This window comes from Vulpes lagopus, chromosome 23 (assembly GCF_018345385.1).
Source record: "Vulpes lagopus strain Blue_001 chromosome 23, ASM1834538v1, whole genome shotgun sequence".
NCBI classification, from domain to species: Eukaryota; Metazoa; Chordata; class Mammalia; order Carnivora; family Canidae; genus Vulpes; species Vulpes lagopus.
In genome coordinates this window covers 30971816-30995602 of record NC_054846.1, presented here as the reverse complement: position 1 = coordinate 30995602, position 23787 = coordinate 30971816, and the positions used below count along the sequence as shown (strand labels likewise).

Below are 23787 nucleotides of genomic sequence, written 5' to 3'. Positions count from 1 at the left end.
ACAGCCCCGCGGGGAGCGCGACGCCGGCCGGGCCTGGGCGCACGGGACCGCGGGGGCCTCGGCGGCCGCCCGGGCTCCGACCCGCCCGCCCCGCCGCGCCGCCGCCCGCCCTCCCCCGCGGCCCGCCCCCGGCGCCGACGGCCGAGGCCTAACCACCTCCCGGCTGCGGGGCCTACAGGAGGAAGGAGCCACCGCCTCGGCCCCTCAGCGCGGCGGCGGCGACGGCGGCGGCGGCGGCGGCGGCGGGCTCCGCTCACGTGCCGCCCGCCGGACGGCTGCACTCGCTTACCCTCTGCAGAATCCTCCTGAACATGGTTTAAACGCCGCCCGGGCCGCCGCGGTGACTCTCGGACCCTGCGCGGGCCCCCTCACGAACCCGGCGCTGCGCGAGCGGGGGACACGGAGTCGGGAAGGCACCCGGGAGGAGGCCGGGGCTAGGCGGTGGCGGCGGCCGCTCCGGCGGCCCCGACTTCCCCACAGGCGGCGACAGGGAGCGCGCGCCCGCCGGCCGGGCCGCCCCCGTAACTGACAGCCGGGCGGGCCGCCCGCCGCCGCCGCCGCCACGCCCTCCCGGGCCTGTCCGTCCGCGGGGGGCGGGGCCTCGAGGGGCCCGGCCCGGGCCTGCGACCAATCGGAGGCGGCGGCGGCGTGGGCGGCCGCGTGACGGACAGGCGGCGGGACGCTGGCGCCGCCCCTCCTTCCGGCGGGCCGGGAGACGCCGCGGCGGCCGAGCGCACGCCCGCGTCCGTCAGGGGCCGTGCCCGCGCGGCGGCCGCGAGCCCGCGGGGCGAGGCGGGCGGGCAGCCCCGGGCCCCGCGGGAGGAGGGCCCCGGGGAGGGTCCGCGCCGCTCCGTCAGGCTGGTCGGCCGGACCCTGCTCTCGACCGAGGCTGCACGGGACCCTCACTTCCGCGGCAAAGCAGGGAGTCGCGGACACGCTTCTCCCGTCCGCTGGGCTTCCCGCCTCGGCTTCGATCCCCGGTCTCCTTTCTGTGCTCCCTTCTCGCTTCAGATTTCGGCCAGAGAGAAAGTAAAGAAGCAGAAGGAAGGAGAGGGAGAAACGAATTTGAGTTGGCAAGAGAAGTTTAGGGGCGTCCTTTTTGGATCGTCGCGCCAGTGTGTAATGGGCGGAGGTCTCTAACCCCTTCTCCTTGGAAAGCCCCTGTGTGGCCCGACTCCCAAGGAATTTCAAGTCCTGTGCTGCTAACAGGCGTATCCACTGAAGCAACGTTAATGCGTCTGTTTCAGTGAAAAAAAAAAAAAAAAAAAAAGAATTAGAAGAAGAAGGTCACAGATAAACAGGGCGTGTGGACTTCAAACTGACTTCCAGGCACCACGTCGTTACTTAAGTCCAAAAATCATAGCTGGGTGGCTCAATCCATGCAGCGTGGGACTGTGGATTTATTCTCAGGTCTGCGATCTCGGGCGGTGGGACCGAGCCCCGCCTGGGGCTCCAGGCTCCGCAGAGTCGGCTTGAGAGTCTCTCTCTCTCCCTCAGCCCCTCCCTCCTCACATGGGCACCTGCCCGGCTCTCGGTCTCTCTAAAATACTTAGATCTTAAAAAAAAAAAAAAAAAAAAAAATCACAGCTTCGGAGTCCCACCATTCTGCTAGCATTCCCAAGCCAAGGTTCAGGAACTTTACCCTGGGACGAAGAGGGAAGACTTTAATATTGTTTAAATAAGAAAGAAAAAAAGAGAAAAAGAAAAAAAGGAAGAAAAGAGAAAAAGAAAGAAAGAAGAAGGAAGGAAGGAAAGAAAGAAAAGAAAAGAAAGAAATAAAGAAAAGAGAAAGAAAGAAAGAAAAGAGAGGGAGGGAAGAAAAGAAAGAGGGAATAATGTAATTGGCCTTGCTGCGGGAGAGGGGGGAAACCTCAGGTCTACCCAAGCAATGAATGGAATGCTTTTTTGCAAAGTACTTCCAGATTGTTTGAAAAGATGCAGCAAATATTTTCAAATGAGTTAATATAAAATGTTTTTGTAAAGTGTAAAGCCATTATTATGTGGTGTGATATGTTTCTATTCCAGACATGTTCTGTTTTTTATTGTGTTTGTGTGTCCATAGTGCAGCAAAATAGTCATACCTACAACTAATACGTTATTAATCACCATTGATAATAGTGCACTTCAATATTTCCAGACAAACATAGCAAAGCGCAACTTTCCATCTTTCTAGACACAAGGTGCTTTATTTTCAGACAACATGGGAAATACTTTGACCAACATAGGGAGATAAAAACTATGTGCCCTAATAAATATATAATTGGTCTCTGTTGCTGACACAGAGTTCCTAAGACCCTTGTAATTTCCTGATTGAACGGATGCTAGGAGCATCTTTTGTTCTAATATTTAATCTTTGACCCTGACTCCTGACACCAAAGCTTTTAAGACCCTTGGAATAGCCACAGTGATAAGAGTATATGCTAGTGAGATGACTGGTGGTTGTAGGTCCCTCAATAGTTTTAGGATGGAGGCTAATCTGCAGAAAGATCAAGGCATGATTAGAAGGTTGCAATTTTCAGGCCCACGATCCCCCCACCTCCAGAAGGAAAGAGGAGCTGGAAGAGTTAATCACTAATGGTCATTGATTTAATCAATCATGGCTGTTTACGCAATAGAACCTCCATAAAAATCCTAAACCATGAGGTTTAGAGAGCTTCTAGGTTAGTGAACACATCAAGGTACTAGAAGGATGATGTGCTCAAAGAGAACAGGACAGTTCTGCACCCCTTCCCCCATATCTTGACCTATGCATTCCTTCTCTTTGAGTCTTCCCGAGTTGCATCTTTTATAACAAACCAGTGACAGTAAGAGAAGTGTTTCCCTAGGTTCTGTGAACTGTTATAGCAAATTTTCAAACCTGAGAAGGGTGTTGTGGGAACTCCCAATTTATAGCCAATTGGTTCAAAGCAAAGTTGACAACCTGGAATGTGTGACCAGTGTCTGAAGTGGGGGGATGATCCTGCAGAACTGAGCCCTGACCCTGGAGGGTCTGCACTAACTCCAGGTGGTTAGTATCACAACTGAATTTAATTACAGGACACCCAGTTGGTGTCCACAGAATTAGCAAATTACCTGCTGCAGAATAAAACCCCACACATTTGGTGTTAGAAGTATTATAAGCAGGGGCACCCAGCTGGCTCAGCCAATAAAGCATATGACTCTTCATCTTCAGGTGGTGGGTTTGAGCCCCATATTGGTTGTAGAAATCCTTAAAAATAAAAAATAGGGGCGCCCGGGTGGCTCAGTGGTTGAGCGTCTGCCTCTGGCTCAGGTCATGATCCTGGGATCCTGGGATCGCGTCCCACATCGGGCTCCGGCCGGGAGCTTGCTTCCCCTCTCTCTATGTCTCTGCCTCTCTCTCTACGTCTCTCATGAATAAATAAATCATTTTAAAGATTAAACAATTAAAAACTTTCTAAAAAGTGTGTTGTAAGTAGAGATGGGAAACAAGTTTTCCTTTTTTCTCCTTTAAAGTCATATTTGTCTCCCTTTTTTGTTTATTTTTCAAAAATTAATTTAGTTTAAAGCTGCTTATTAATGTCACATGCTAAGGCCTTCTACACTGGAATTCTCCTGTGGAATTTTTTGCCTAATAATATAAGACACTCTCATCTGTTCAGCTGGATGGCTTATTCAAAAGTTTGGGTGCTCCCCTGCAGCTTATGATATGACTGGAATAACACACTAGAGAACTTAATTGCTCAAAAGTAAATAAGCAGTGAGTGAGACATAATAATGTAAGAATACCCTTCACTAATTTAGCAGCTCCCACACATACCCGTTGTGCTTACCCTGCCTTGCCACTAATCCCCGTCTGTTCAGCTCTTTACATTAATATTCCATTATTTCTTTGACTCCATCAAGACCTCCAGTCGATTGGGTCCTCTCACCTTCTTACTATCAGCTGCTTCTAGAACCTCATTTCCATCAAAACCTAACTTCAAGTCCATGATCCAACTTGATAAGCGCCCATTCTTATGAATATGCTTAACTTCTTCACCTCTCTCTTCTTGGTCCGTTGTTTTCATCTAGCAGAACCCAAATCCAGGTCTCCATCCACTGTCTGCACAAGGGCTGCTGAATATCGTCAGCGGAACACAGGAACAGCGGGGGCTACGGCACTTCTTTTACATTAATAACCACAGAGCTCAGACAGGCTCTCGACAATGTCTGGCAGCAATCTTATTTCCCTTTCCTGGTCTTCTTTCTCTTCTCTGGTCTTTCTTTGTCCAAAATGGCTTTTACACCCATGGTGGTTTCACTGTCTTACATCGCACTTTCTTCTTAGGCCACTCCAATCAACCAATCAAGCCTCCTTCTCAAAAATAAAATAAATAAAATAAAATAAAATAAAATAAAAGCCTCCTCACCTATTCAAATGAGACTGCTCATGTTGTCTAATCCCTGAACAACTTTATTGCTTTGGCTTTATTTGACCCTTGTTTACACCGAGAGCAGTTGACCACTTTCCTCAAATTATTTTATTCTTTTGGCTTCCTTGACAATTCACTTTCTGGTTTTTCTCCTCAATGATCATTCCTTCTCAGACTCCTTTGACGTTTCTACTGCATAACTTATTGTTCAAGTCTCCCTGCTTTGTCTATAGTCCCTCTTTTTACCTGTCCCACAGAGCCTGGAAATGATCTCAACCAATCTCCTGGCTTTGAATTTCATCTGTCTGCCCAAGACCTCTCTACCTATAAGCCTATATCTCTACCCTGACCTCTCCCCAGATTGCCAGACCTGCACAACAAACCATCTACACAGCTCTCCTTGGATGTCTCATGAGATCTCTAACTTAACATGGCCCATACAAAGCTGTTTCATTTTTATTTTCGAAACTACTTCTCTGCCAGTTTGCCTGTCTCACTAGATACTACTACCAGGAACTTAGTTGTATCAAACCAAAAATCTTGGAGTTATCTTTGATTTCTCTCTTTTTCTCATCACTTCCCCTTCTTCCAGCCGATCCACCAGAAATCCTGATAGGCCTACCTCCAAAGGATATTCTAAATCTGTCACTTCTTTCCATTCTCTGCCTAGGCCATAGAGCCTTCATCTCTTGTCCAGACTACTGTAAGGGTTTCCTGGTTGGTCTCCCTGTTTTTACTTTGGCTTCCCTCTACTCCATAAACTACACAGCAGCAAAGAACAACTTTTAAAAATGCAAATCAAATAATGTCACTGTCCTTAATTGAAGCTTCCCACCACAGTCACAATAAACTCCAAATACTTCATCCTGGCTCACATATCTTGTCTATCTGGCCCTGCCTCCTTCTCTGCTTCCCATTTATAACACTCTCCCCTTGGTTCACTATGCCCCAGCCTCCTCAATCACGCTAACGTCATTCCTGCCTTGTAGGAAATATTATTCCCTGACATCTTGTGGCTAACTTCATGGCATTCATATTGCACCTGAAAAGTCTCCTCAGGGGGCACCTGGCTGGATCAGTCAGAAGAGCATTTGACTCTTGATCTTGGAGTCATGAGTTCGGGTCCCACACTGGGTATAGAGATTACTAAAAAAAAAAAAAAACTTCAAAAAATCACCTCCTCAGAGATATATTCTCAAGGATCACCTTATTTGATGTGGTCTCCAAACCATCACATCACCCATTTTAATTCTCTGCATAGCAGAGCAAACTATCATTTCTGACTTTTTTATCTTTGTATTTATGTCCATCCAATAATAATATAAGTTCCCTGAGTGCAAGGACCTTGACTCTTTTTCACTGCTATATCCTCAATAACTAAAACAGTGCTCAATAGATATTTGTGGAGGAAAGAAGGAAGCAAGCAAGCAAGCAAGCAAGGAAGCAAAGAAGAGATGTTGTTTGAATGTTTGGGCCCCTACCCCAAATTCATACTTGCATCCTAACCCTTGAAGGTGATAGTAGTTAGGTGGGGGTCTTTGGGAGGTAATTAAGTTATGAAGGGAAAGCCCTCATGAATGTGATTAGTATTCTTATAAAAGAAACCATAGAGTTCTCTAGGCCCTTCCTCCATGTGAAGATTAATAATAAGTCTGCAATCCAAAAGATGGTCTTCACTCAACCATGCTGGCACCCTGATCTCAGACTTCCAGCCTCCAGGACTATAAGCAATAAATTTCTAACACTTGATCTGTGGAATTTTGTTATAGCAGCTCAAACTAAGAAGGGTATATAACTACTTGTGTAACAGTTGCCTCACAGAATTCCTCAACTTAGTATCTTCCTACTTGTGAAGATATTTCTCAAATCCAATGATCTTGAGAGCAATTTAATAATCTTTTGGTCCTACTTGGTGATCTATTTTCTTTTCATTTAGTATGTATGTGTGTTATGTGACTCTTGAAAATTTCCCACTATTTATGGGAAACAACTTATACCTGACCTTTAAGTTAGAACATTTTTCTTCTTTTTAATATCACATGACAACCAAATAATTCATTTGCAATTAGAAGCAATTCTATGAGCAATCACAACACAATAAGCACAGTGCAGGTGATGGCGTTGTATATGTAAGGCAAAAATAGTTTAGGAATTCTAAGGAAGGGCAGCCCTGGTGGCTCAGCGGGTTAGTGCAGCCTTTGGTCTGGGACCTGATCCTGGAGACCTGGGATCAAGTCCTGTGTCGGGCTCCCTGCGTGGAGCCTGCTTCTCCCTCTGCCTGTGTCTCTGCCTCTCTCTGTGTGTCTCTCATGAATAAATAAATAAAATCTTTAAAAAAAATCTATATTAAAAAAAAGGAATTCTAAGGAATATATAGAGGACTACTAACTATATATTTGGCATCAAGTAGATTTTTTTTTTAGTAGATTTTTTTAACTTAATTGAATTGCTAACTTTTAACAAATTATATTAGCAGCACTGAACCAACTAATTGAAGCCTAGTGTTAAGTTGTGCTTCTTTCAGCCCTTGAGGGCAGTAGGAAGAGGGAAATAAAGGCAAGGACTTCAAAAGAGTAGGGAGATATATGAATTCTTCAGAAGTCACTACTGGTTTCCTCCATACTCTAGTTGACTTGATTAACCTCAAGAAAAGTGTCAGGTCTCCACTGGCTTTCTTTAGAAGCAGCTTTAGTGAAGATCCAAAATAACAGTTAATGTTTTAAGATCTATTAAAAATACTGCCCTTAATATTTATGTGATAGGCTATAGCCAAGCCTATTGCATTTAAGTCACAAATTAGTGGAGTACAAAATAGACCATGTAATCATGCAGAGATGACACAAGAAAAATTTCCATCTGTGATAACAGGTCTTGAGTTCTGAAATGGCCATCCCATCCAAAATGCATGGTTGGAATTTCTGACCTGGGAGACTTCTCATTCTGCCTAGATTTTCCAAACCCACACATGTTGAGAACTAGACTAGCAATGGGATCTAAGATAACTCATCTTTTTTAGCTGGTGAATATTCTTTACATTGCCTATTTGAAAAAAAATTCAATAGTAAATCAAAGTGAAATTGGTATGAAGCTAAATCTAAGTCATCATTCTTATCAGCCTTCAAACTGAGAAAGCAATCTGTGGACTTCCTAACTGAACAGCTAACCACATGCAATAAGGCACAAGGACTTCCATAAGAGATGGTGTGGATGCACTGTAGAACTCAGATACCTAAAAGTGTGTTCTCACATGCTTCCAAAGCATGTGTGTGAAGTCAGGTGAAGTTATTTCATGAGTTTGGTAGAGAGATGTCATCCAAGCATTGGTCAGGGCTAGCATTTCCTTGGGTTTTCTCAGTCCAGTGTTTTTCTAAATTTGTTCCTTCAAATCCTATGTTATCAGAGGCCACCTCAGAGGATGAGGAGAAGCAGTTGAGGCCCTACATTATTCACCCTTGCTTAAGCTAATGTAGTTTCACTTTTATCTGTTCTATATAATGGAATTCAGAGTAAGATTTATTTCCACAACAACCACAAAAAAAAAAAAAAAGGAATGTATCAATCAGGGGCCCAGAGGGCAAAATATAATTGAAGATATTTTGAAGGAAGGGACTGTTTCAATAGATACAGTCAGAAGTTAAGAAAACCAGGAAGAAATGGGAAACCACACCTAGGTTAGCAACAGCAGGAGCTACCACTGGTCCATCCCAACAAGGAGCAAGGAAGCCTGTGGATTTGATGAGCAGATCCAGTTAGCCTCTGGAAGCTGAGCAATTAAGATCTCATGTTAAACAGGAGCTGAGCTATCTTTCCTCTGGAAAAATGTTGGAAAATAAACTGGATTCTATATGTTCACATATACTAGGTCTAAATAATTAAGAGCAAAGAGTCTGGCCTAGTACTAGACATGTCATCCATGTTGTCTACAACACTATCTAAATATCATACGTGAGTGCACTGGGGATCAGAAGTTGGAAATTTATCCATGCCTACAAAGCTCTGATTCTTTCCATATACCACATTGAAGGTAATAATAAAAACAATGGTTAACATCTTAAAACTCTTCAATTAAAAAGTTCTGGAAGTGGATAGTGGGAATGGCTATACAATAATGTGAGTGTACTTTATGTCACTAAGGGTCCACTTAAGAATAATTAAAATGCTAGATTTTATGTTAGGTACATTTTACCACAATTAAAAAAGATGTGACAGTGAAAGCAAGGTGTTGGAATTGATGCTGGCAGGCCAGGTCTGAGGACCCAAAGTGGGTCCTGCAGGACCACCCAAGAGTGTCCTTGACTACATAGGATAGAAATCAAATGTGGGGCACCTGGCTGGCTCAGTCAAGTAGAGTATGCAACTCTTGATCTCAGGGTCATGAGTTCAAGCCTCATACTGGGCTTAGAGCCTACTTAAAAATGCATAAATAAATAAAAGTTAAGGATACAAATCAAATGTGGACCAGAAGGAAGTGAGAGAAGAGTTTATTAAAGATGTAGAGAGAGCATAGACATAGAGGGAATGTCCAGGAGACTTGGGAAGGAAAAGGAGAATGAGTCTCATCTTTGCTTGAGGTCTGGGGTTTTTACTGAGGATGATGGTCTGGTGTAGGTGTCCTTACACCAGATCCAGGAACTGGTCAAACAAGTCCTTGCTCAGGTGTCCTCCATAAGTCACTGATGCTCTGGAGTCAGGTCTTGGCATCAAGGTGTCTGGAGTCAGTGGTCTTAGAAAACATACATGATGACTTCATCTTGTCAGCCCCTAGATATTATCTATTGCGCTGGAAGGCTCCGAGAAATCATAAACTCCTTGACCTTTATAAGGAGGACAAACATTTAGGCCTCTGTAAGGCAGAAGTGCAGGTCCTAGCAAGAACAGAAGCAGGAAAGAAGCAAAGAAAAAAAACAGTTGTTGTTGTTTTTTCCACAGAGCCCCTTCAGTTTCCTTGTGTCAGAATGATGCAAGGAAGGAGTCATGAGCCAAGAAATACAGCCAGCCTCCAGAAGCTGGAAAAGGCAGGGAAACATTGTCTTGTTGAGTCTCTAGAGGGAACCATCCCTGAAGACACCTTGACTTAAGTCTAGAGAAACTAATTGCAGACGTCTCACCTCTAGAACTGTAAAATAACAAATCTGCACCATTAAAAACAAAACCAAAAACAAACTACAAAAAGCCCCTCTCTTTTTAATGAACAATATGTCCATTGAATTTGGAATTTATTGATTGTGACACAGTGTAACAGTGTCACAGTGTAACTCACTTAACAGCCAATATCTGTTAAGTGAGTTTTGAAAAATGAATGGAAGGAAGGAAGGAAGGAAGGAAGGAGAAGGACGGAAGGGAAGAATTCTATTTCAGACCACTTGTTGGTAGTAAACTTACTGGGTATAGCCTCCAAAACACATAGCCTCTTTTTTCCCTGTGGTGATTTTAAAATATGCCTGAAAAAAAATACATGTGAAAATTCTTTGACATTCCTCCCACCAAAAGGTAGACTCTAATTTTTCCTTCCCACCAAAAGGTAGACTCTAATTCTTCCCTTGAAGCAGGATTTTAAAATATGCCTGAAAAAAAAAATACATGTGAAAATTCTTTGACATTCCTCCCACCAAAAGGTAGACTCTAATTCTTCCCTCCCACCAAAAGGTAGACTCTAATTCTTCCCTTGAAGCAGGACTTCGTGAGTTGCTCCAAATGAATAGTTGCTGTATGACTTCTGAGACTGAAGTGTTTAACAAATACAAGTGGAATGTTTACTTGTTTGTTTGTTTGTTTGTTTGTTTTATGCGATTGTTAGTTCAATAAATCTTCTGAGAAGCTGCCTTCTTTGGAAAATGGTGTCATGATCTTAAAAGTGAAGCTTCTAGTCATGTACCAGAATTGTTCAACTTTGGAAGGACCTTACCTGAAGGTATACAGAAGAGTGACAGGTATTATTATTATTATTACCTACCTCCCATACCTTCTCAATAGGTCACCGGACATTCTTATGGTTTCTATTATATATTATTTATTTGCTGGTGATCCCCAAATATGCAGTCTGTCTCTCTTCTAAATATGAAGCCAAGGGGTGCCTGGATGGCTCAGTCGGGTAAGCAACAGACTCTTGGTTTTGTCTCAGGTCATGATCTCAGGATGGTGCGATCAAAACCCAAGGAGGGCTCCACACTCAGCAGGGAGTCTACTTGAAATTCTCTTTCTTTCTCTCTCTCCCTCTCTGTCCCTCCTCCCATTTGCGCACACACACACACACACACACACACACACACACTCACTCTCTCTAAAATAAAATAGAATTCTTCAATAAATATGTAAATAATATGAAGCCCAAATATTTAACAGCCTACTGGACAAATGCACTTTGATCTATAGAACCCTCACATTCAGTTTGAAATGTCTAACCTCTAAAGTGACTCATTGTCTGCCTCTTCTGCTCACCCTTCACTCAATTCCCTATGACCTCCAGGGTTCCTGTATCACTGCTGGCACCAGCATGCCCAAGCTAGAAACTGTCCTCTTTTTTCTGTCCCTTTTTCACTTTTGTCCATATTCAATTAATCACCCACTCCCATAAATTCTACTTCACATCATCCCATTTTTCAACTCATTCCATTCTAATATGAGATGCCAACTCATCTCTGTTTTGGGTCTCGCCTTCCTTTAATTCATTCTTGACACTGCAGCTGGAGTGATCTTTCTAAAGCAGAAATCTGATCAGCATTACTCCCTTGCTTAAAATTTCTCATGAGTTCCCCATCATTTTGAGGATAAAAATTCAAATCCCTTACTGTGGCTTCCAAGGTCATCACATGCTCTTTCTCCAGCTACCCCTCTGTCCTTATCTCTTGATATTATTTCCTTTGCACTGGTACAACCCAGGCATACTGAATTATTGCAGTTTTCTGGTTCATTAGTCTTTTCCTTACTCTAAGCCATTACATATGCTACTCCATATGCCTGAAATGTTCCCTACATTCCTGAATGTTCCCCTCCTTAAGCCTGAAAAGTTCCCTACATTCCTGAATGTTCCCTCCATATGCCTGAAATGTTCCCTACATTCATCCTCCCTTTGTCCAATTCCTACTTATGCCCAACTCTTGCCCCCCACCCAATACTCCCTAACTAAGCTACACAACCTATGTGCACCTCAGTTTTGTACCCAATCCTTTTATGGAAAAGAAGAGACTTTGGCCGACTCAAAACATTCTAGGCTACAGGACAAGTTTGTCCCTAAGGTACATCATTCAACTACCTCCTCTTGTTCTGATTGAAGACTACTCCCCCCCCCCCCCCCGCCCCTCCGCCAATTTTTCAGTTATAATTGGCTTCCCAGGTAGTTTTGTCTGTAAAGGGGAAATGCACTGGTCCTGTTGATACAAGCATAACAATCCACATGAATATTTTATTACCCATTGTAAATTAATAAAATGACATTTCAGTCTCAGTGAGTTGGAAGAGTTTGCCAAGAGAAAACTTTACTTTCAATGTGCTGACAAAAGTTCAAGTTTTGAGCCTGCAAAGCAAAGATTCAGAGCTTGTACTATAGTGAATTTACCAATGCAAATGAACTTCCTGAGGTCTCTTGACAGCCAGTTGGCCTCCCTGGGCTGCATAATTCACTTCAAGTGAAGTTAGGAATATGGGTCATGGGATTGAGCCCTGTGTGGGGCTCCATGTTCAGTGGGGAGTCTTCTTGAGAGTCTCTCCCTCTCCCTCTTCCTTCCCACCCCAACCCTGTTTGTGCTTATGCTCATTCTCTCTCAAATAACTAAATACATTAATTAATTTAAAAAATCTTTTTTTAAAAAAAAGCTCTTTCTTTTGTTAAAAGAGAAAAAAATCTATCTGATAACTCAGAGCAATCATCCCATTCATGTTATCATTTCTAAAAATTTTGAAATATTTAATATCAACATCTTCAAGATGTTCAACATAAAAAACACATGGTACACTTTTAAAAAAAGTTTAAGGACAATGCTTGTTATAGGTTAGTTGACTAAAAAATGAGATACCAAAAGATATTTCATTAGACAGATTTTAGTCAATATATAAAATGGACAAGCAAACCAATTAATCTGCTGAGAAAATTAAAGAACTTTCAGAAAACACAGTTTCCTTTCTCTCTTTTTTACCATGTAGGTGAGGAAAAACTTTTCCTCGACCTTCTCAGCTTAAGTATCTGAGGATCTGCAAACTGAAGGAACAAAAGACAGGTTAACAGGAGAAAAGACAATTTTTATTGATGTTCATATGTATATGTGCATAAAGACTTCACGAAGCAGAAGAAGAAGAAGGAGGAGGAGGAGGGGAAAGAGGAGGGGAAGGAGAAAGAGGAGAAGAGAAAGAAGAGAAAACCCCAAAGAAGTAGTTGGATTTGCGGGCACATATATCATTTTACCAAAGGGTGATATGTTGAGAAGTGACTAGACAAAGGAAAAAGGGTTTAGGTATTTCAGGCAGATAAATGATAGGAAAGTGACTTGTGTAGGGGCTGAGGGCAGGTTGCCCCCAAATGGGCTACTTTGGCATGCAGACTATTTCAAGCCAAAGGCAATCAAGACCCTGCAGGCTCAAGAGAAATTTTTACCCCTCCCTTAATCACATAGAAGAATCTAAATTGGAGGTCTTTCCTAGAATAAGGGTCATTAGCAGAGACACATGAAATCTGAGTCACCTGTCTGTAGTCCCGGGCAAACATTTGTTTACCAAATATTTACTCTTTTTCATCTTCCTGTGAATGGAGTTACTTCCCTTTGAAGTCCCACACCCCTTCCCCCTCCTTCTTGGTTCAGAATGACAAACATACCTCGGTTTGCCTGTCTTTGGAATTGCCTTGTCTGTGTGGATTTCTTGTATATAACCCTGTTAAATTTGATTTTCTTCTGTTAATCCGTCTCATGCTGACTTGATTCTTATCCAGCTGGAAGGCCCTTGAAAGGGACAGGAGTTCTTGCTCCCTGACACTAGCAAGTAGAAGTCTTACCCCTGAGTAGATGGGTGGAATGCTAACCCCTTTTATTTGGCACTGTCCCATTCTAATCAGCTTTGCTCAAATAAACTCTTAAAATGTTTAATATGCCTCAGAGTTTATCTCTTAATGAGAAATAAGGATAGTTCTCCTCACCTGGTACAGGGGAGGGAAGCTTATGCCCTGCTTTTAGGCCGAAAGAGGGAGAGTAGAGAACTCTGTTATAAAGATGATTTAAGAAGACAGTTTAGGTTTTACCAACAAATGTTATTTAACCCTTCATAAAATGGACATCTTCTTTCAGAGAACGGCAAAATGGGGCAGAAGGCAGGGGCGCCTGGCTGGCTCAGCCAGAAGAGCATGCATCTCTTGATCCTGGGATTGTGAGTTCAAGCCCCACAATTGGTGTAGAGATTACTTAAATAAACAAAACTTAAAAAAAAAAATGAGGCAGAAGGCAAGAAGCTTTTGTAGGATAAAGAATGAAGAACAAGGAAGAGACAAACAGAAAATATCTGTTCAGTGGGGGCCACAGCATCAATTTCAGTGAGAAGGCCTCTAGTTGCCTTGGCCTTTGGGGATTGGTTGACTGGGTATAACTGTGTTTCTGGTCAGGCTCCGACCACCAGAAAAGCTGTCTAAGCTTTGATTTGCCTATGTGGCAGCCCCCTTCGCTGCCCCCTGCAGGAGCAGCCATGTCTTGGGACCAGACATTTATTTTAACAAATCTTGATTCTATCTGCTGTTTCCCAACTGCCTTTACCTCAAAATAATTAACATGCCCAAGCAGCATATTCTGATCCCCTTCGATCTAAAACATCTCTTCTGAGGTGTGGAGCACGGTGGGGCCCAATTCACTTGAAATCCAGGTGGAAAATTTGTTTTATGGATAGCAGAATGTCACCCCAAAATATACCTCTTTGGCATAAGGATTTTTTAGAGCTTCTCCTTTTGAGAAGTGGCTGATGCAGAAGCTGTGAAAACAGAAGTTATCCTTTTGTAAAGAAACCTCTATAAGAGTGTCCTCTGTCAGTACCAGGAAGAGGGAATACCGTCCTGGTTCCATCCCATAAATGCACCCCTGTCAGCCCCCCAGCGACTGACCAATACAAAAGCTGAAGATGGTTTTTTAAACTGGTGGCTTAGACTTCCCTGGGGAGTGACCCATTTCTCCCTGGGTATCTCCCAGGTGTACATAAGGCATATACAATAATACACTATTTGGTTTTCTCTCCACATGATTTTTATTACAGGGTGTCTCAGCCAATAACTTGGAAGGGTAAAAGCAAAGTTCTTTTTCCTCCTCTTATGATTCACTCAACAAACTACTACATATAACACCACTGTGTTCCAGGATTTCTTATCCTTTTGTGCCTGAGGCTCTTGGTCACACTGCTGGGAAGAATGAAGAGATAGACCAGATGAAGAGGGAGGCACAGCATAGTTTATTGGGCGATAGCACAGGGTTCCAAAGAGAAAGGGGACTCCAGAGGGTTGCCTCAGAGTTTCTAAGTTTAGGAGTTTTTATGAGATTGTGAGTGAGCTATTTTCATCTGATTCACCCTCCATGGCTGTCATCTAATCAGGTTTTTGTCTACTTGCTCATCCACCTATCAGGTGGTTGGTTGTTTACCTGGGAAAGGGTGGAGGGCTCCTTCCAGGGTGGTGTAGAATAACTGGATGGGATCTTTTTCCTTTTAAGGGCAGTTTCCTCCAGAACGGTGTAGGGGACGCACTAGCCTCCGCCTGCCTTTCTTCTGACCATCTTCCGTTAATTGCATTATAAAATCCAAGGATAAAATTTGTTTAAAAAACAAAATTCTGCTGAGTAAGTAGAATTTTAAAGATCTAATTGGCTTTATCCAATGATTCACGAATCAGCATCATCCTATCTAGGAAAGAGAAGGGAACTCTCCACAAGTTGCACAAAATGGAAGTTTTTTTTATGGGCCGGAAGGAGGGTGGGACAAGGAAATGTAGAGATGATTACTTCATGCAAGTTTACCTTCCCCTAGAGAGGAAGGCAGGGGTTCTCCTCATACAGATTACCTCACTAGTACTGACCAGGAAATTCCAGACTGACTGGATTAAAATTCCACCTCTGGGAGAGGCAGGAACTGCCAATAGGGTAGTTATGAAGTCCCAGCAGGGCCTAGCAAAAGTGACTTTATTTGGGTCCTAATGTTTCTTTTAAAAAAATTTAAAGCTCACAATAAATAATTTCATCTTCTGGTGGGAAATAAGTGACAAAAACCATCTTCAAATCCTTTTATATACTGAGGAAAAATTCTAAAATAGTATGCAACCAACTTAGCGGAGTAATTTAGAGTTGCAAAGTTTAAGCTATTGTTATGTAAACTGAGATTTCTGTCCCTCAATTTTGGCAACTTCGTTGAATTTAAAATATTGTATGATGGAATAGAATAAAGGGATCTGTTGTATCTTCTGTTCTGACTTGGAAAGTTGAAGACACTTGGAAAGACCAAGCCATTTTTCAAATCTTAAGACATCTGGAAACACCAGGTCATTTTTTAAGCCTGCATAGTATTTGCTGAACCTGCTTAGCAAGTTGGCTTGAATAATCGTGTCCATAGTTTCAAAGGAACTGTATCTATTTTTGTTTTCATTTTATTGTATTTCTTTTGGGGGGAAGGGTATTTTTTTTCTGTTGTTTGGGAAATTATTAACTGCTAATGTTTGGCAGAAGTAGGTTTACTCATAAATCCTCTGAAGAAATGTTTCCCAGGTCATTTCTTTGAGTAACAGTTTAGGAAGTTTCTTGTTCTTGCAAAAAAAAAAAAAAAAAAAAAAGCACTGTTTGTTGTGACCTAGGTTTGACTAAAAACAACATTTTAATGGTGGTTGTAAACTGTTCCATTATACTATAGAATAAATATAAAGTATGGGGCTATTTTGGTGGGTAAGAATCCATTTTGATTAGAAAAAAGCTCTGCTAAGTAGAATTTTCCAATAGTGAGAAACATCATTCTAGTAAACATTGCAAACATCCTGTATTGTTTTTAAAGTAATTTACATGACGGGGATCCCTGGGTGGCGCAGCGGTTTGGCGCCTGCCTTTGGCCCAGGGCGCGATCCTGGAGACCCGGGATCGAATCCCACGTCGGGCTCCCGGTGCATGGAGCCTGCTTCTCCCTCTGCCTGTGTCTCTGCCTCTCTCTCTCTCTCTGTGACTATCATAAATAAATAAAAATTTAAAAAAAATGAGAAATCTAAAGTAATTTACATGACGATTTAAGTTGCAATGGGTACTTGCTTGCTCTACATTACTTTGTACTGCCTAACTTTTCATTGCAAGGACAAAGTAACTCCACAGAAAGCTCACAGGTAACAAGAATTTACTAACACTGTTGAGAACTTCTTATGTTATTTCATTTATTCCTCACAATATTCCTATGAGACAGAGATTAAATAACTTTTCCAAACCAAGAAGTGGTTGAGCCAAGATTTGAAGGCAGGCAGGCAGTCTAACTCCAGAGCCTGAACTATTAATAATTTCAAATACTTGAATGGCTAGTGGACTGATACAAAACACTAGTAGAGTAGGCAATATTATTCTACAAGTTCAAATGTTTTATTTATTTACCTATTGCTAAATTAATTAAACATTGATGAGGTGGCTTTAATGCCTCAGCAGCCTACCCAAGAAAATCAAAACCTAAGCCTAAAATGCTTCAAGACTAAGAAATCAAAACCTAAGAACAACCAATCACAAGCAACCAAGTAGCCTTTTCCAAATAGGGCAAGCTTAGTCTGTAGCCAATCAAATAATTTCCTTGCTTTGCTCCTGCACCTTCTCTACAAGTCTTGTCCCCCAGCTCCTGATGGTGGAGTGCCACTAACCACTCCTCACTTGACATTGCCAAGTTTGAAGTGGATTTTTGCTTAAATAAACTCAAAAAGTTTAATATGCCTCAGTTTATCTTTTAACATTCTATATATTTTTCAAAGATTTTATTTTTTATTTATTTACTTGAGAAAGGAACAAAGAGAGCATGAAGGCAAAAGGAGGGGGACAACCAGACTCCCTGCTGAGCGTGGAGCCCAACGGGCGCTTGAGGCAGGGTTTGATCCCTGAGACCATGACCTGAGCTGAGATGCTTAACCAGCTGAGCCACCCAGGTGCCCCTAATACTATATAAATGTTTTAAAAACATTCTCATAACCTTTCATCCCTTATAACTGTATGGTCTTCATAGTCTCCATTTTAATTGCCTAATATTCCATCAACATTAGAATATTAAAAATCAGCCCTCAAGATTTGTTTCCAGTTTTATTTTTTAACATATATATTTTGAAATATATGTATTTTTTAATTTTTTGTTTGCTCATTAAAAAGATGGTTGGCAAATCAGAGCTAAATATATCAATTTTATATGATAATATAGAATTTTCAGGAAGTTAAAAACTGTGATGCTCAGAATACAGATAGAGAGTCAAAGAGCTGTTTATCTCATTAATGAGAGAGTGAGAAAGGAGATAAGCCACAGGGCATAGGACAAAATATTTCTAGTCACTGAGGGAAAAAATGCCGGAATAAGGTGACTAAATTACATAAAAACTGATTAACACCCCACAGGGCAATAAATCTAATCTTTGAGTTGTAATCTCTTCTACCAGACATAAATCATTTGCATCTCTAGGGGACAAGGTTATTTGCATTGCAATCACTTAGGGATTATTTGCATCAATCACTGTCTGGTTTTCTACAATTTACCATCTACTCCTACAGTCATTTTTACCATTTGTCATCTAATATTACATATTTTACCTATTTATCTTGTTTATTGTCTACTCTCCATTAGGATATTAAGGCAGAGTGTTTTCCGCTTTTGTACATTACAGTATCCCCCAATACCTGAAACAGTGTCTGGTACATAATAGGGACTCAAAAACATGTGTTGAATGAATAAATGAGTAGAATCAAATTAGGATGTGGTTCTTTGGCTTTAAGAACACAAACCATTTTAAGAGGAAAAAAATTGAAAAAATGTAAAATAAATAGGCCCAAAGTAAATTAAAAAGTAAACTAAATTGTGGTTGAAGGATACTGAAGCCCTCAGTAGTGGTGCTTGAATAGACAAAATTTCCTGTCCAACCTTCCATAGAGAGATTAATAGAAATGACATATGATGATATAGAAAAACAAGCAGCATCTGTGGAAAAGAAATGTGTGTGTTCTCTGAAGAGGGCTGAGGTGGGGGTAGAGGGGACACCAGATCCAGACTGTGAAATTTCCTGAGATAATCCTACCTTGAGCAGCCACTCATTATTGAAGAGGACCAGAATATGCCACCCCAAAATATGCTACTGTGGCATGACCATCATTCTGAATTGAAGGCAATAAGAAACTATGGTCATGGCGGGGAAAAAACTCTCTGCCCTCCACCATCTAGCTAAAAGCAGGACAAACTTTGCCATCCATAAAGATGTCTCCTTTTGTACTGGAAAGGAAAAACAATTCTTAATCCTTGGGATTCTTAATCTTTGGAGACAGCTCAACTCTTACCAGACCAGAGACTGGGTACCTGAGGAATCTGCGTGACAAATTTTGCAAAATACCATTATCTTCCATCTTTCTAGAAACTCAAATCTCTTTTTCCTTTGTCTTGTCCCTTCTCCACAAATGTATTGTTCTTTGATAAAATGATATATAAGCCTTTGGGTCTGATCTCCTCACTTCATTTTTGTAAGGGCTCTCCATATAAAAGAAACCTTCTCCTATTAATCTGTCTTTGGTCATTTCAATTTGCAGGGCTCCAGGCACCAAACTTAGGAGAATAGAGGAAAAGCAATTTTCCTTGCCTACATTTTCCAGCCACTAATCCCCTTGCTGGCATCTACTGTGAAAATCAGGTAATATTTTTTGACATAATATTTTGAATGCTACCATCTAAATAACCTCAAATCATTTGATCAACAATATATTGTCAATCTAAAACATTTGATAATTATATGATAAGAAGGAATTTATTGAGGTAAATACAAGTTGATAATCATGTATAAACATTTTGTTGTCTCAATTATAGACTTTACTTCATGCCATAATAAGAAAATGTCTCTTAAATGATTCCTTGCATCCTCAAAAAATCCATACACATGGAATATTTCATTTAGTCTTCAGCATAAAAACTTGTAAAATCAAATTTCTAGTGTATAGACATCTACTAAAATAAGCTAGTAACTCCTATAACTTTTTAAATGTTAATATTTTATTACATAATTTTATTTCTAGATGTTACAATACACTTATGAGCTTTATAGCAGAGTTTTCAGAACCTTCTCTGTAAAGGGCCAGATAGTAAATATTTTAGGACTTGCCTGTCATATCTATCATTCTGGGTCAACTACTCAGTTCTGCTATTGTAGTATGAAACAGCCATAGACAATACCTAAAGAAATGAGCATTGTGTTCTAATAAAACTTTATTTGTGGATACTACAATTAGAATTTAACTTAGTTTTCATGTGTGATAAATATTCTTCCTTTAAAAAATTATTTAATAATGTAAACACAATTCTCAGTTTGTAGCTGTACAAAAACAGGCAGCAGGTAAGATTTGACTCATGGGCTATAGTTTGCTGACACATAGTATTATAAAATTTATATATAATAGAAACAGTAAAGGAAGGGGACCTGGCTGGCTCAGTTGAAAAAGCATGTAGTTCTTAATCTCAGGGTTATGAGTTCAAACACCACATTGGGTGTAGAGATTACTTAAATAAATAAAAACTTAGAAAAAAAAAAGTAAAGGAACATCTCTGAAGTCTTTTTGCATGCCCTTCCCCAAACACATACCTCACTATATATTTTTTACTTATTCCTTTTCTTTTCTTTATAATTTGACCACCCATGTGTAGGTATTCCTTAACAAAACATACATTTTTAGTCTTGCCTATAATTTACCTTTCTCTAAGTACAATTGTACTCTATCTAATCTCCTGTTTTTGCTCTAAATTTCAGGTTCTTTAATTCAAATATGCAAATGTATATAGCTGTGGTTTATTTTTTTCTCCTGTGCAATATACCATTGGATAACTCTACCACAAAAGCAATGCCATTAGTCCACATATGAGTTTTTCCCAAGTTTATGCTACTGTAAACAGTGCTGCTGTGAATATTCTCATTTTCTGAAGTACATATAAAAGAGCTTCTATAAAATACATGCCCAGGAGCAGAATTGTTGGGGTTTAAACAGCTGAGCCACCCAGGCGCCCCAATCCTGTTGAGATTTTAATTGAAATTGATTTCAATCAACTTAGAATTGGGAGAACTAAATATTGACATCATTGAATCCTTCAATCCATAAATGTGTTTTGTCTCTCCGTTTATTTAGATCTTCTTTAATACCATTTGGTAAAGTCTTAACACTTCACTACAAAAGGGTCTTACATGTCTTTGATTACAATTATTTCTAAATATATTTTTGTTGCATTTTCTGACTCTAGCTACTATATCAAAATGTAACTAAACTTTTATATTTTGAACTCAAATCTAATGACCCTGTTTAACCCTTTTATCCAATAATAAATGAGCAGATACATTTGTGGGTTTTTGTTTTTTTTTTTTTAGATTTATTTATGTATTTGAGAGAGCCAGGGCATGGAGGGTGCGGCAGAGGAGAAAGAAAGAGTCTCAAGCAGACTCTTTGCTAAGAATAGAGCCTGATGTGGGGCTGGATCTCATGACCCTGAGATCACAACCCTGAGATCATGACCTGAGATGAAACCAAGAATCAGATACCTGACTAACTGCATCACCGAGGTGCCCTTATTTGTGTTTTCTTTAAAGGCTATCCTTTCCTTTATCAATAATGATAGTTTTCAAAACTTTATTTCCAGTCATTATTTCTTATTATCTTGTGGATTGCTTTGGATAAGACCTCCGTTGCAGTGTGACATAGAAGCAGCAATAACAAGCAACCTAGTCTTGTTGATTTTAAAAGTATAACTTTAATATTATACTATTAAAATATGTTGTTTGCTCTATACCTTTTTAAAGGTACTTATAATCAGGTTAAGATGGCTTTTTAAACCATGAACTGTTGCTGAAGTTCATTGAATTTTTTTCTGTATCTATTGAGATGATCACATTGCCTTTAATCTATTAATCTATTAATCTTTGATGTGGCAAATCACACTAGTTGACTTTCTTTCTTTTCTTATTTTGGGGGACGGAGAGGGCCAGGGGAAAGGGAGAGAATCTTAAGTAGGCTAAGCCCCATCATGGCTTGTAGCAGGGTAGGGCTTGACTTCACAACCCAGAGATCATAACCTCAGCTGAAATTAAGAATCCAACACTTAATAGACTGAGCCACGCAGGTGCCCAATACACTAGTTGATTTTCTAATGTTGAACCAATCCTGCATCTTTATAATCAGCTTGGCAAAATTCTATAGTCTTTATCTGTGTCTTTCTTATGGTATTCAGTTTTCTACAATTTGGTTTTAGGATTTGGCATTGGTGTTCATAATTGCAAGGGCTTATAAATTGCATTTCTTATACTGAGATTGTCTATTTTTGATATCACCATTATACCCAGCTTCAGAAAATGAGGGGACTGTTTCTCCTCATTTTCTATCTCTTGAAAGTGTATTAGAACTAATTGATAAAATACTCTGGGCTTAGTAGGTTTCTTTTCATGCATGGAAAGATGTTAAAATGCCAATTTAATTTTTTTATTATTTTAACCACGTTCCCTAAATTTGTTCATTTGTGCATTCTTTCCTTCTAATTTCTGTTTAAATAATTTATTATTATTTCATTATTACACTCAATATAATATTGAATACAATATTGAATGTAACATTACAGTATGTTATTGAATAATATAATATTCAATATTATATCATTATTTCCCTTTTTCCCCACTATCTTTGGTTTTATTCTTTTTTTTTTTTAAGGTTTATTTATTTATTTGAGAGAGAGACACATACACAGAAACAGAGATGGGGCAGAGAGAATCCCAAGAAGACTCTGTGCAAAGCATGACACAGGGCTTGATCTCATGACCCTGAGATCACAACCTGAGCCACAATCAAGGGTGAGGCACTCACCTAACTGTGACACCCAGGTGCCCCTGATTTTATTCTTTTGATCTCTCTTCCTATTTCATAGATTATATTAGGGTAGCTCATTAACCTTTTAGTATACTTTTCTTTCTAATATAAGCACAGAGAATTATGCATTTTCCTCTAAGAATTCTTTTCCAGAATGTTTGATATGTATTTTTCTTACCATCCAAGTTTAAGTATTTTTAAATTTCCATTACAATTTCTTCTCTGAGACATGTGTTTCTTCAATAAGTATGTTTATAACATTTCCAATCATGTAATATTTTTAAAAATCTTTTAACATGCATTTCTAACTCAATTACATTGTACTTAGGGACATGGTCTGCATATACCAGTTCCTTTTTTAAAAAAGATTTTATTTTTTCAGTTTTGTCAGAAAGAGAGAGAGAGAGAGTGTGTGTGTGTGTGTGTGTGTGTGTGTGTGTGTGTGTGTGAGAATGGGGAGGGACAGAAGGAGAGGGAGGGAATCTCAAGCAGACCCCACTCAGAACGTGGAGCTTGACTCAGGGCGAGATCGATCCCACCACCATGGAATCATGACCCAAGTGGAAACCAAGAATCAAATGCTCAACTAATTGAGCCACCCAGGCACCTCTGCATATACCAGTTCTTTGAAAAGTTACTCAAACTTGTTTTTTAGCATGGTAAGTTTTTACATAAATGTTTTATAGCAGGAGTGGATGTAATTCAGTTTTGGGGTATGGGGGTTTATTAGATAAGCTTATTAGTTGTATTTTTCAAATCTATATTTTTATTGGTATCTTTTATGATTGACCTATTGATTATTGATATAGATACATCAAAATCCCCATTATGGTAATGAATTTGTTGAATCTCCTTGCAGTCTTGGCAACTTGCGCTTTAAGTATTTCAAAGCTGTGCTATGGGGCCCATAGAACTTTGAATAATTGAATCTTAATTAAGTTAATCTTCTATCAATATGTTTATTCTTATCCCAGTAAAGCTTTTTGCTTTAAAATCTATTTTGCCTGATATGAACATAATCATGCTACCTTTGCATTGGTTAGTATTTGCTTAGTGTATATATATTTTTTACATCCTTTGACTTTTTGTCTTTCTCTCTTTTTTAACAGCTTAGGTAGTGATGCCCTGGTACATGCTTAACAATTAGCTCTGGGGAGGAGGAGTGGAGTGGGATTTGTAGAATTTACTCATTTCTGTTGTGTCAATACTTCCACATGGGTTGCAAGATAATATCCAGGACACCCAGTTAAATATGAACACCAGATAAATAAGGAATAATTCTTGATATAAATATGCCCCAAATATTGCATGGAACATGCTTATTTTTAAAAAGTATTTGCTGTTTATCTGAAACTCAAATTTAACTCATT

The 23787-nt window shown here is 40.2% G+C and overlaps 1 protein-coding gene and 1 long non-coding RNA gene across 5 annotated transcripts in view; one reads left to right on the top strand and one right to left on the bottom strand.

Annotated features, from left to right (window-relative positions):
• The window catches only part of EEA1 (early endosome antigen 1), a 110969-nt gene extending 110419 nt beyond the window's left edge, over positions 1–550 (bottom strand). For all 3 annotated transcript variants that reach the window (XM_041738110.1, XM_041738111.1, XM_041738112.1), the window contains exon 1: positions 290–550. In XM_041738110.1, the coding sequence (XP_041594044.1) occupies positions 290–313 (24 nt within the window). In that variant the 5' untranslated portion in view covers positions 314–550. The remainder of the gene's footprint in view (positions 1–289) is intronic.
• The window catches only part of LOC121481099, a 42965-nt gene that overhangs the window by 417 nt on the left and 18761 nt on the right, over positions 1–23787 (top strand). For both annotated transcript variants that reach the window (XR_005985187.1, XR_005985186.1), the window contains exon 2: positions 19115–19215. This is a non-coding gene — a long non-coding RNA (uncharacterized LOC121481099). The remainder of the gene's footprint in view (positions 1–19114; positions 19216–23787) is intronic.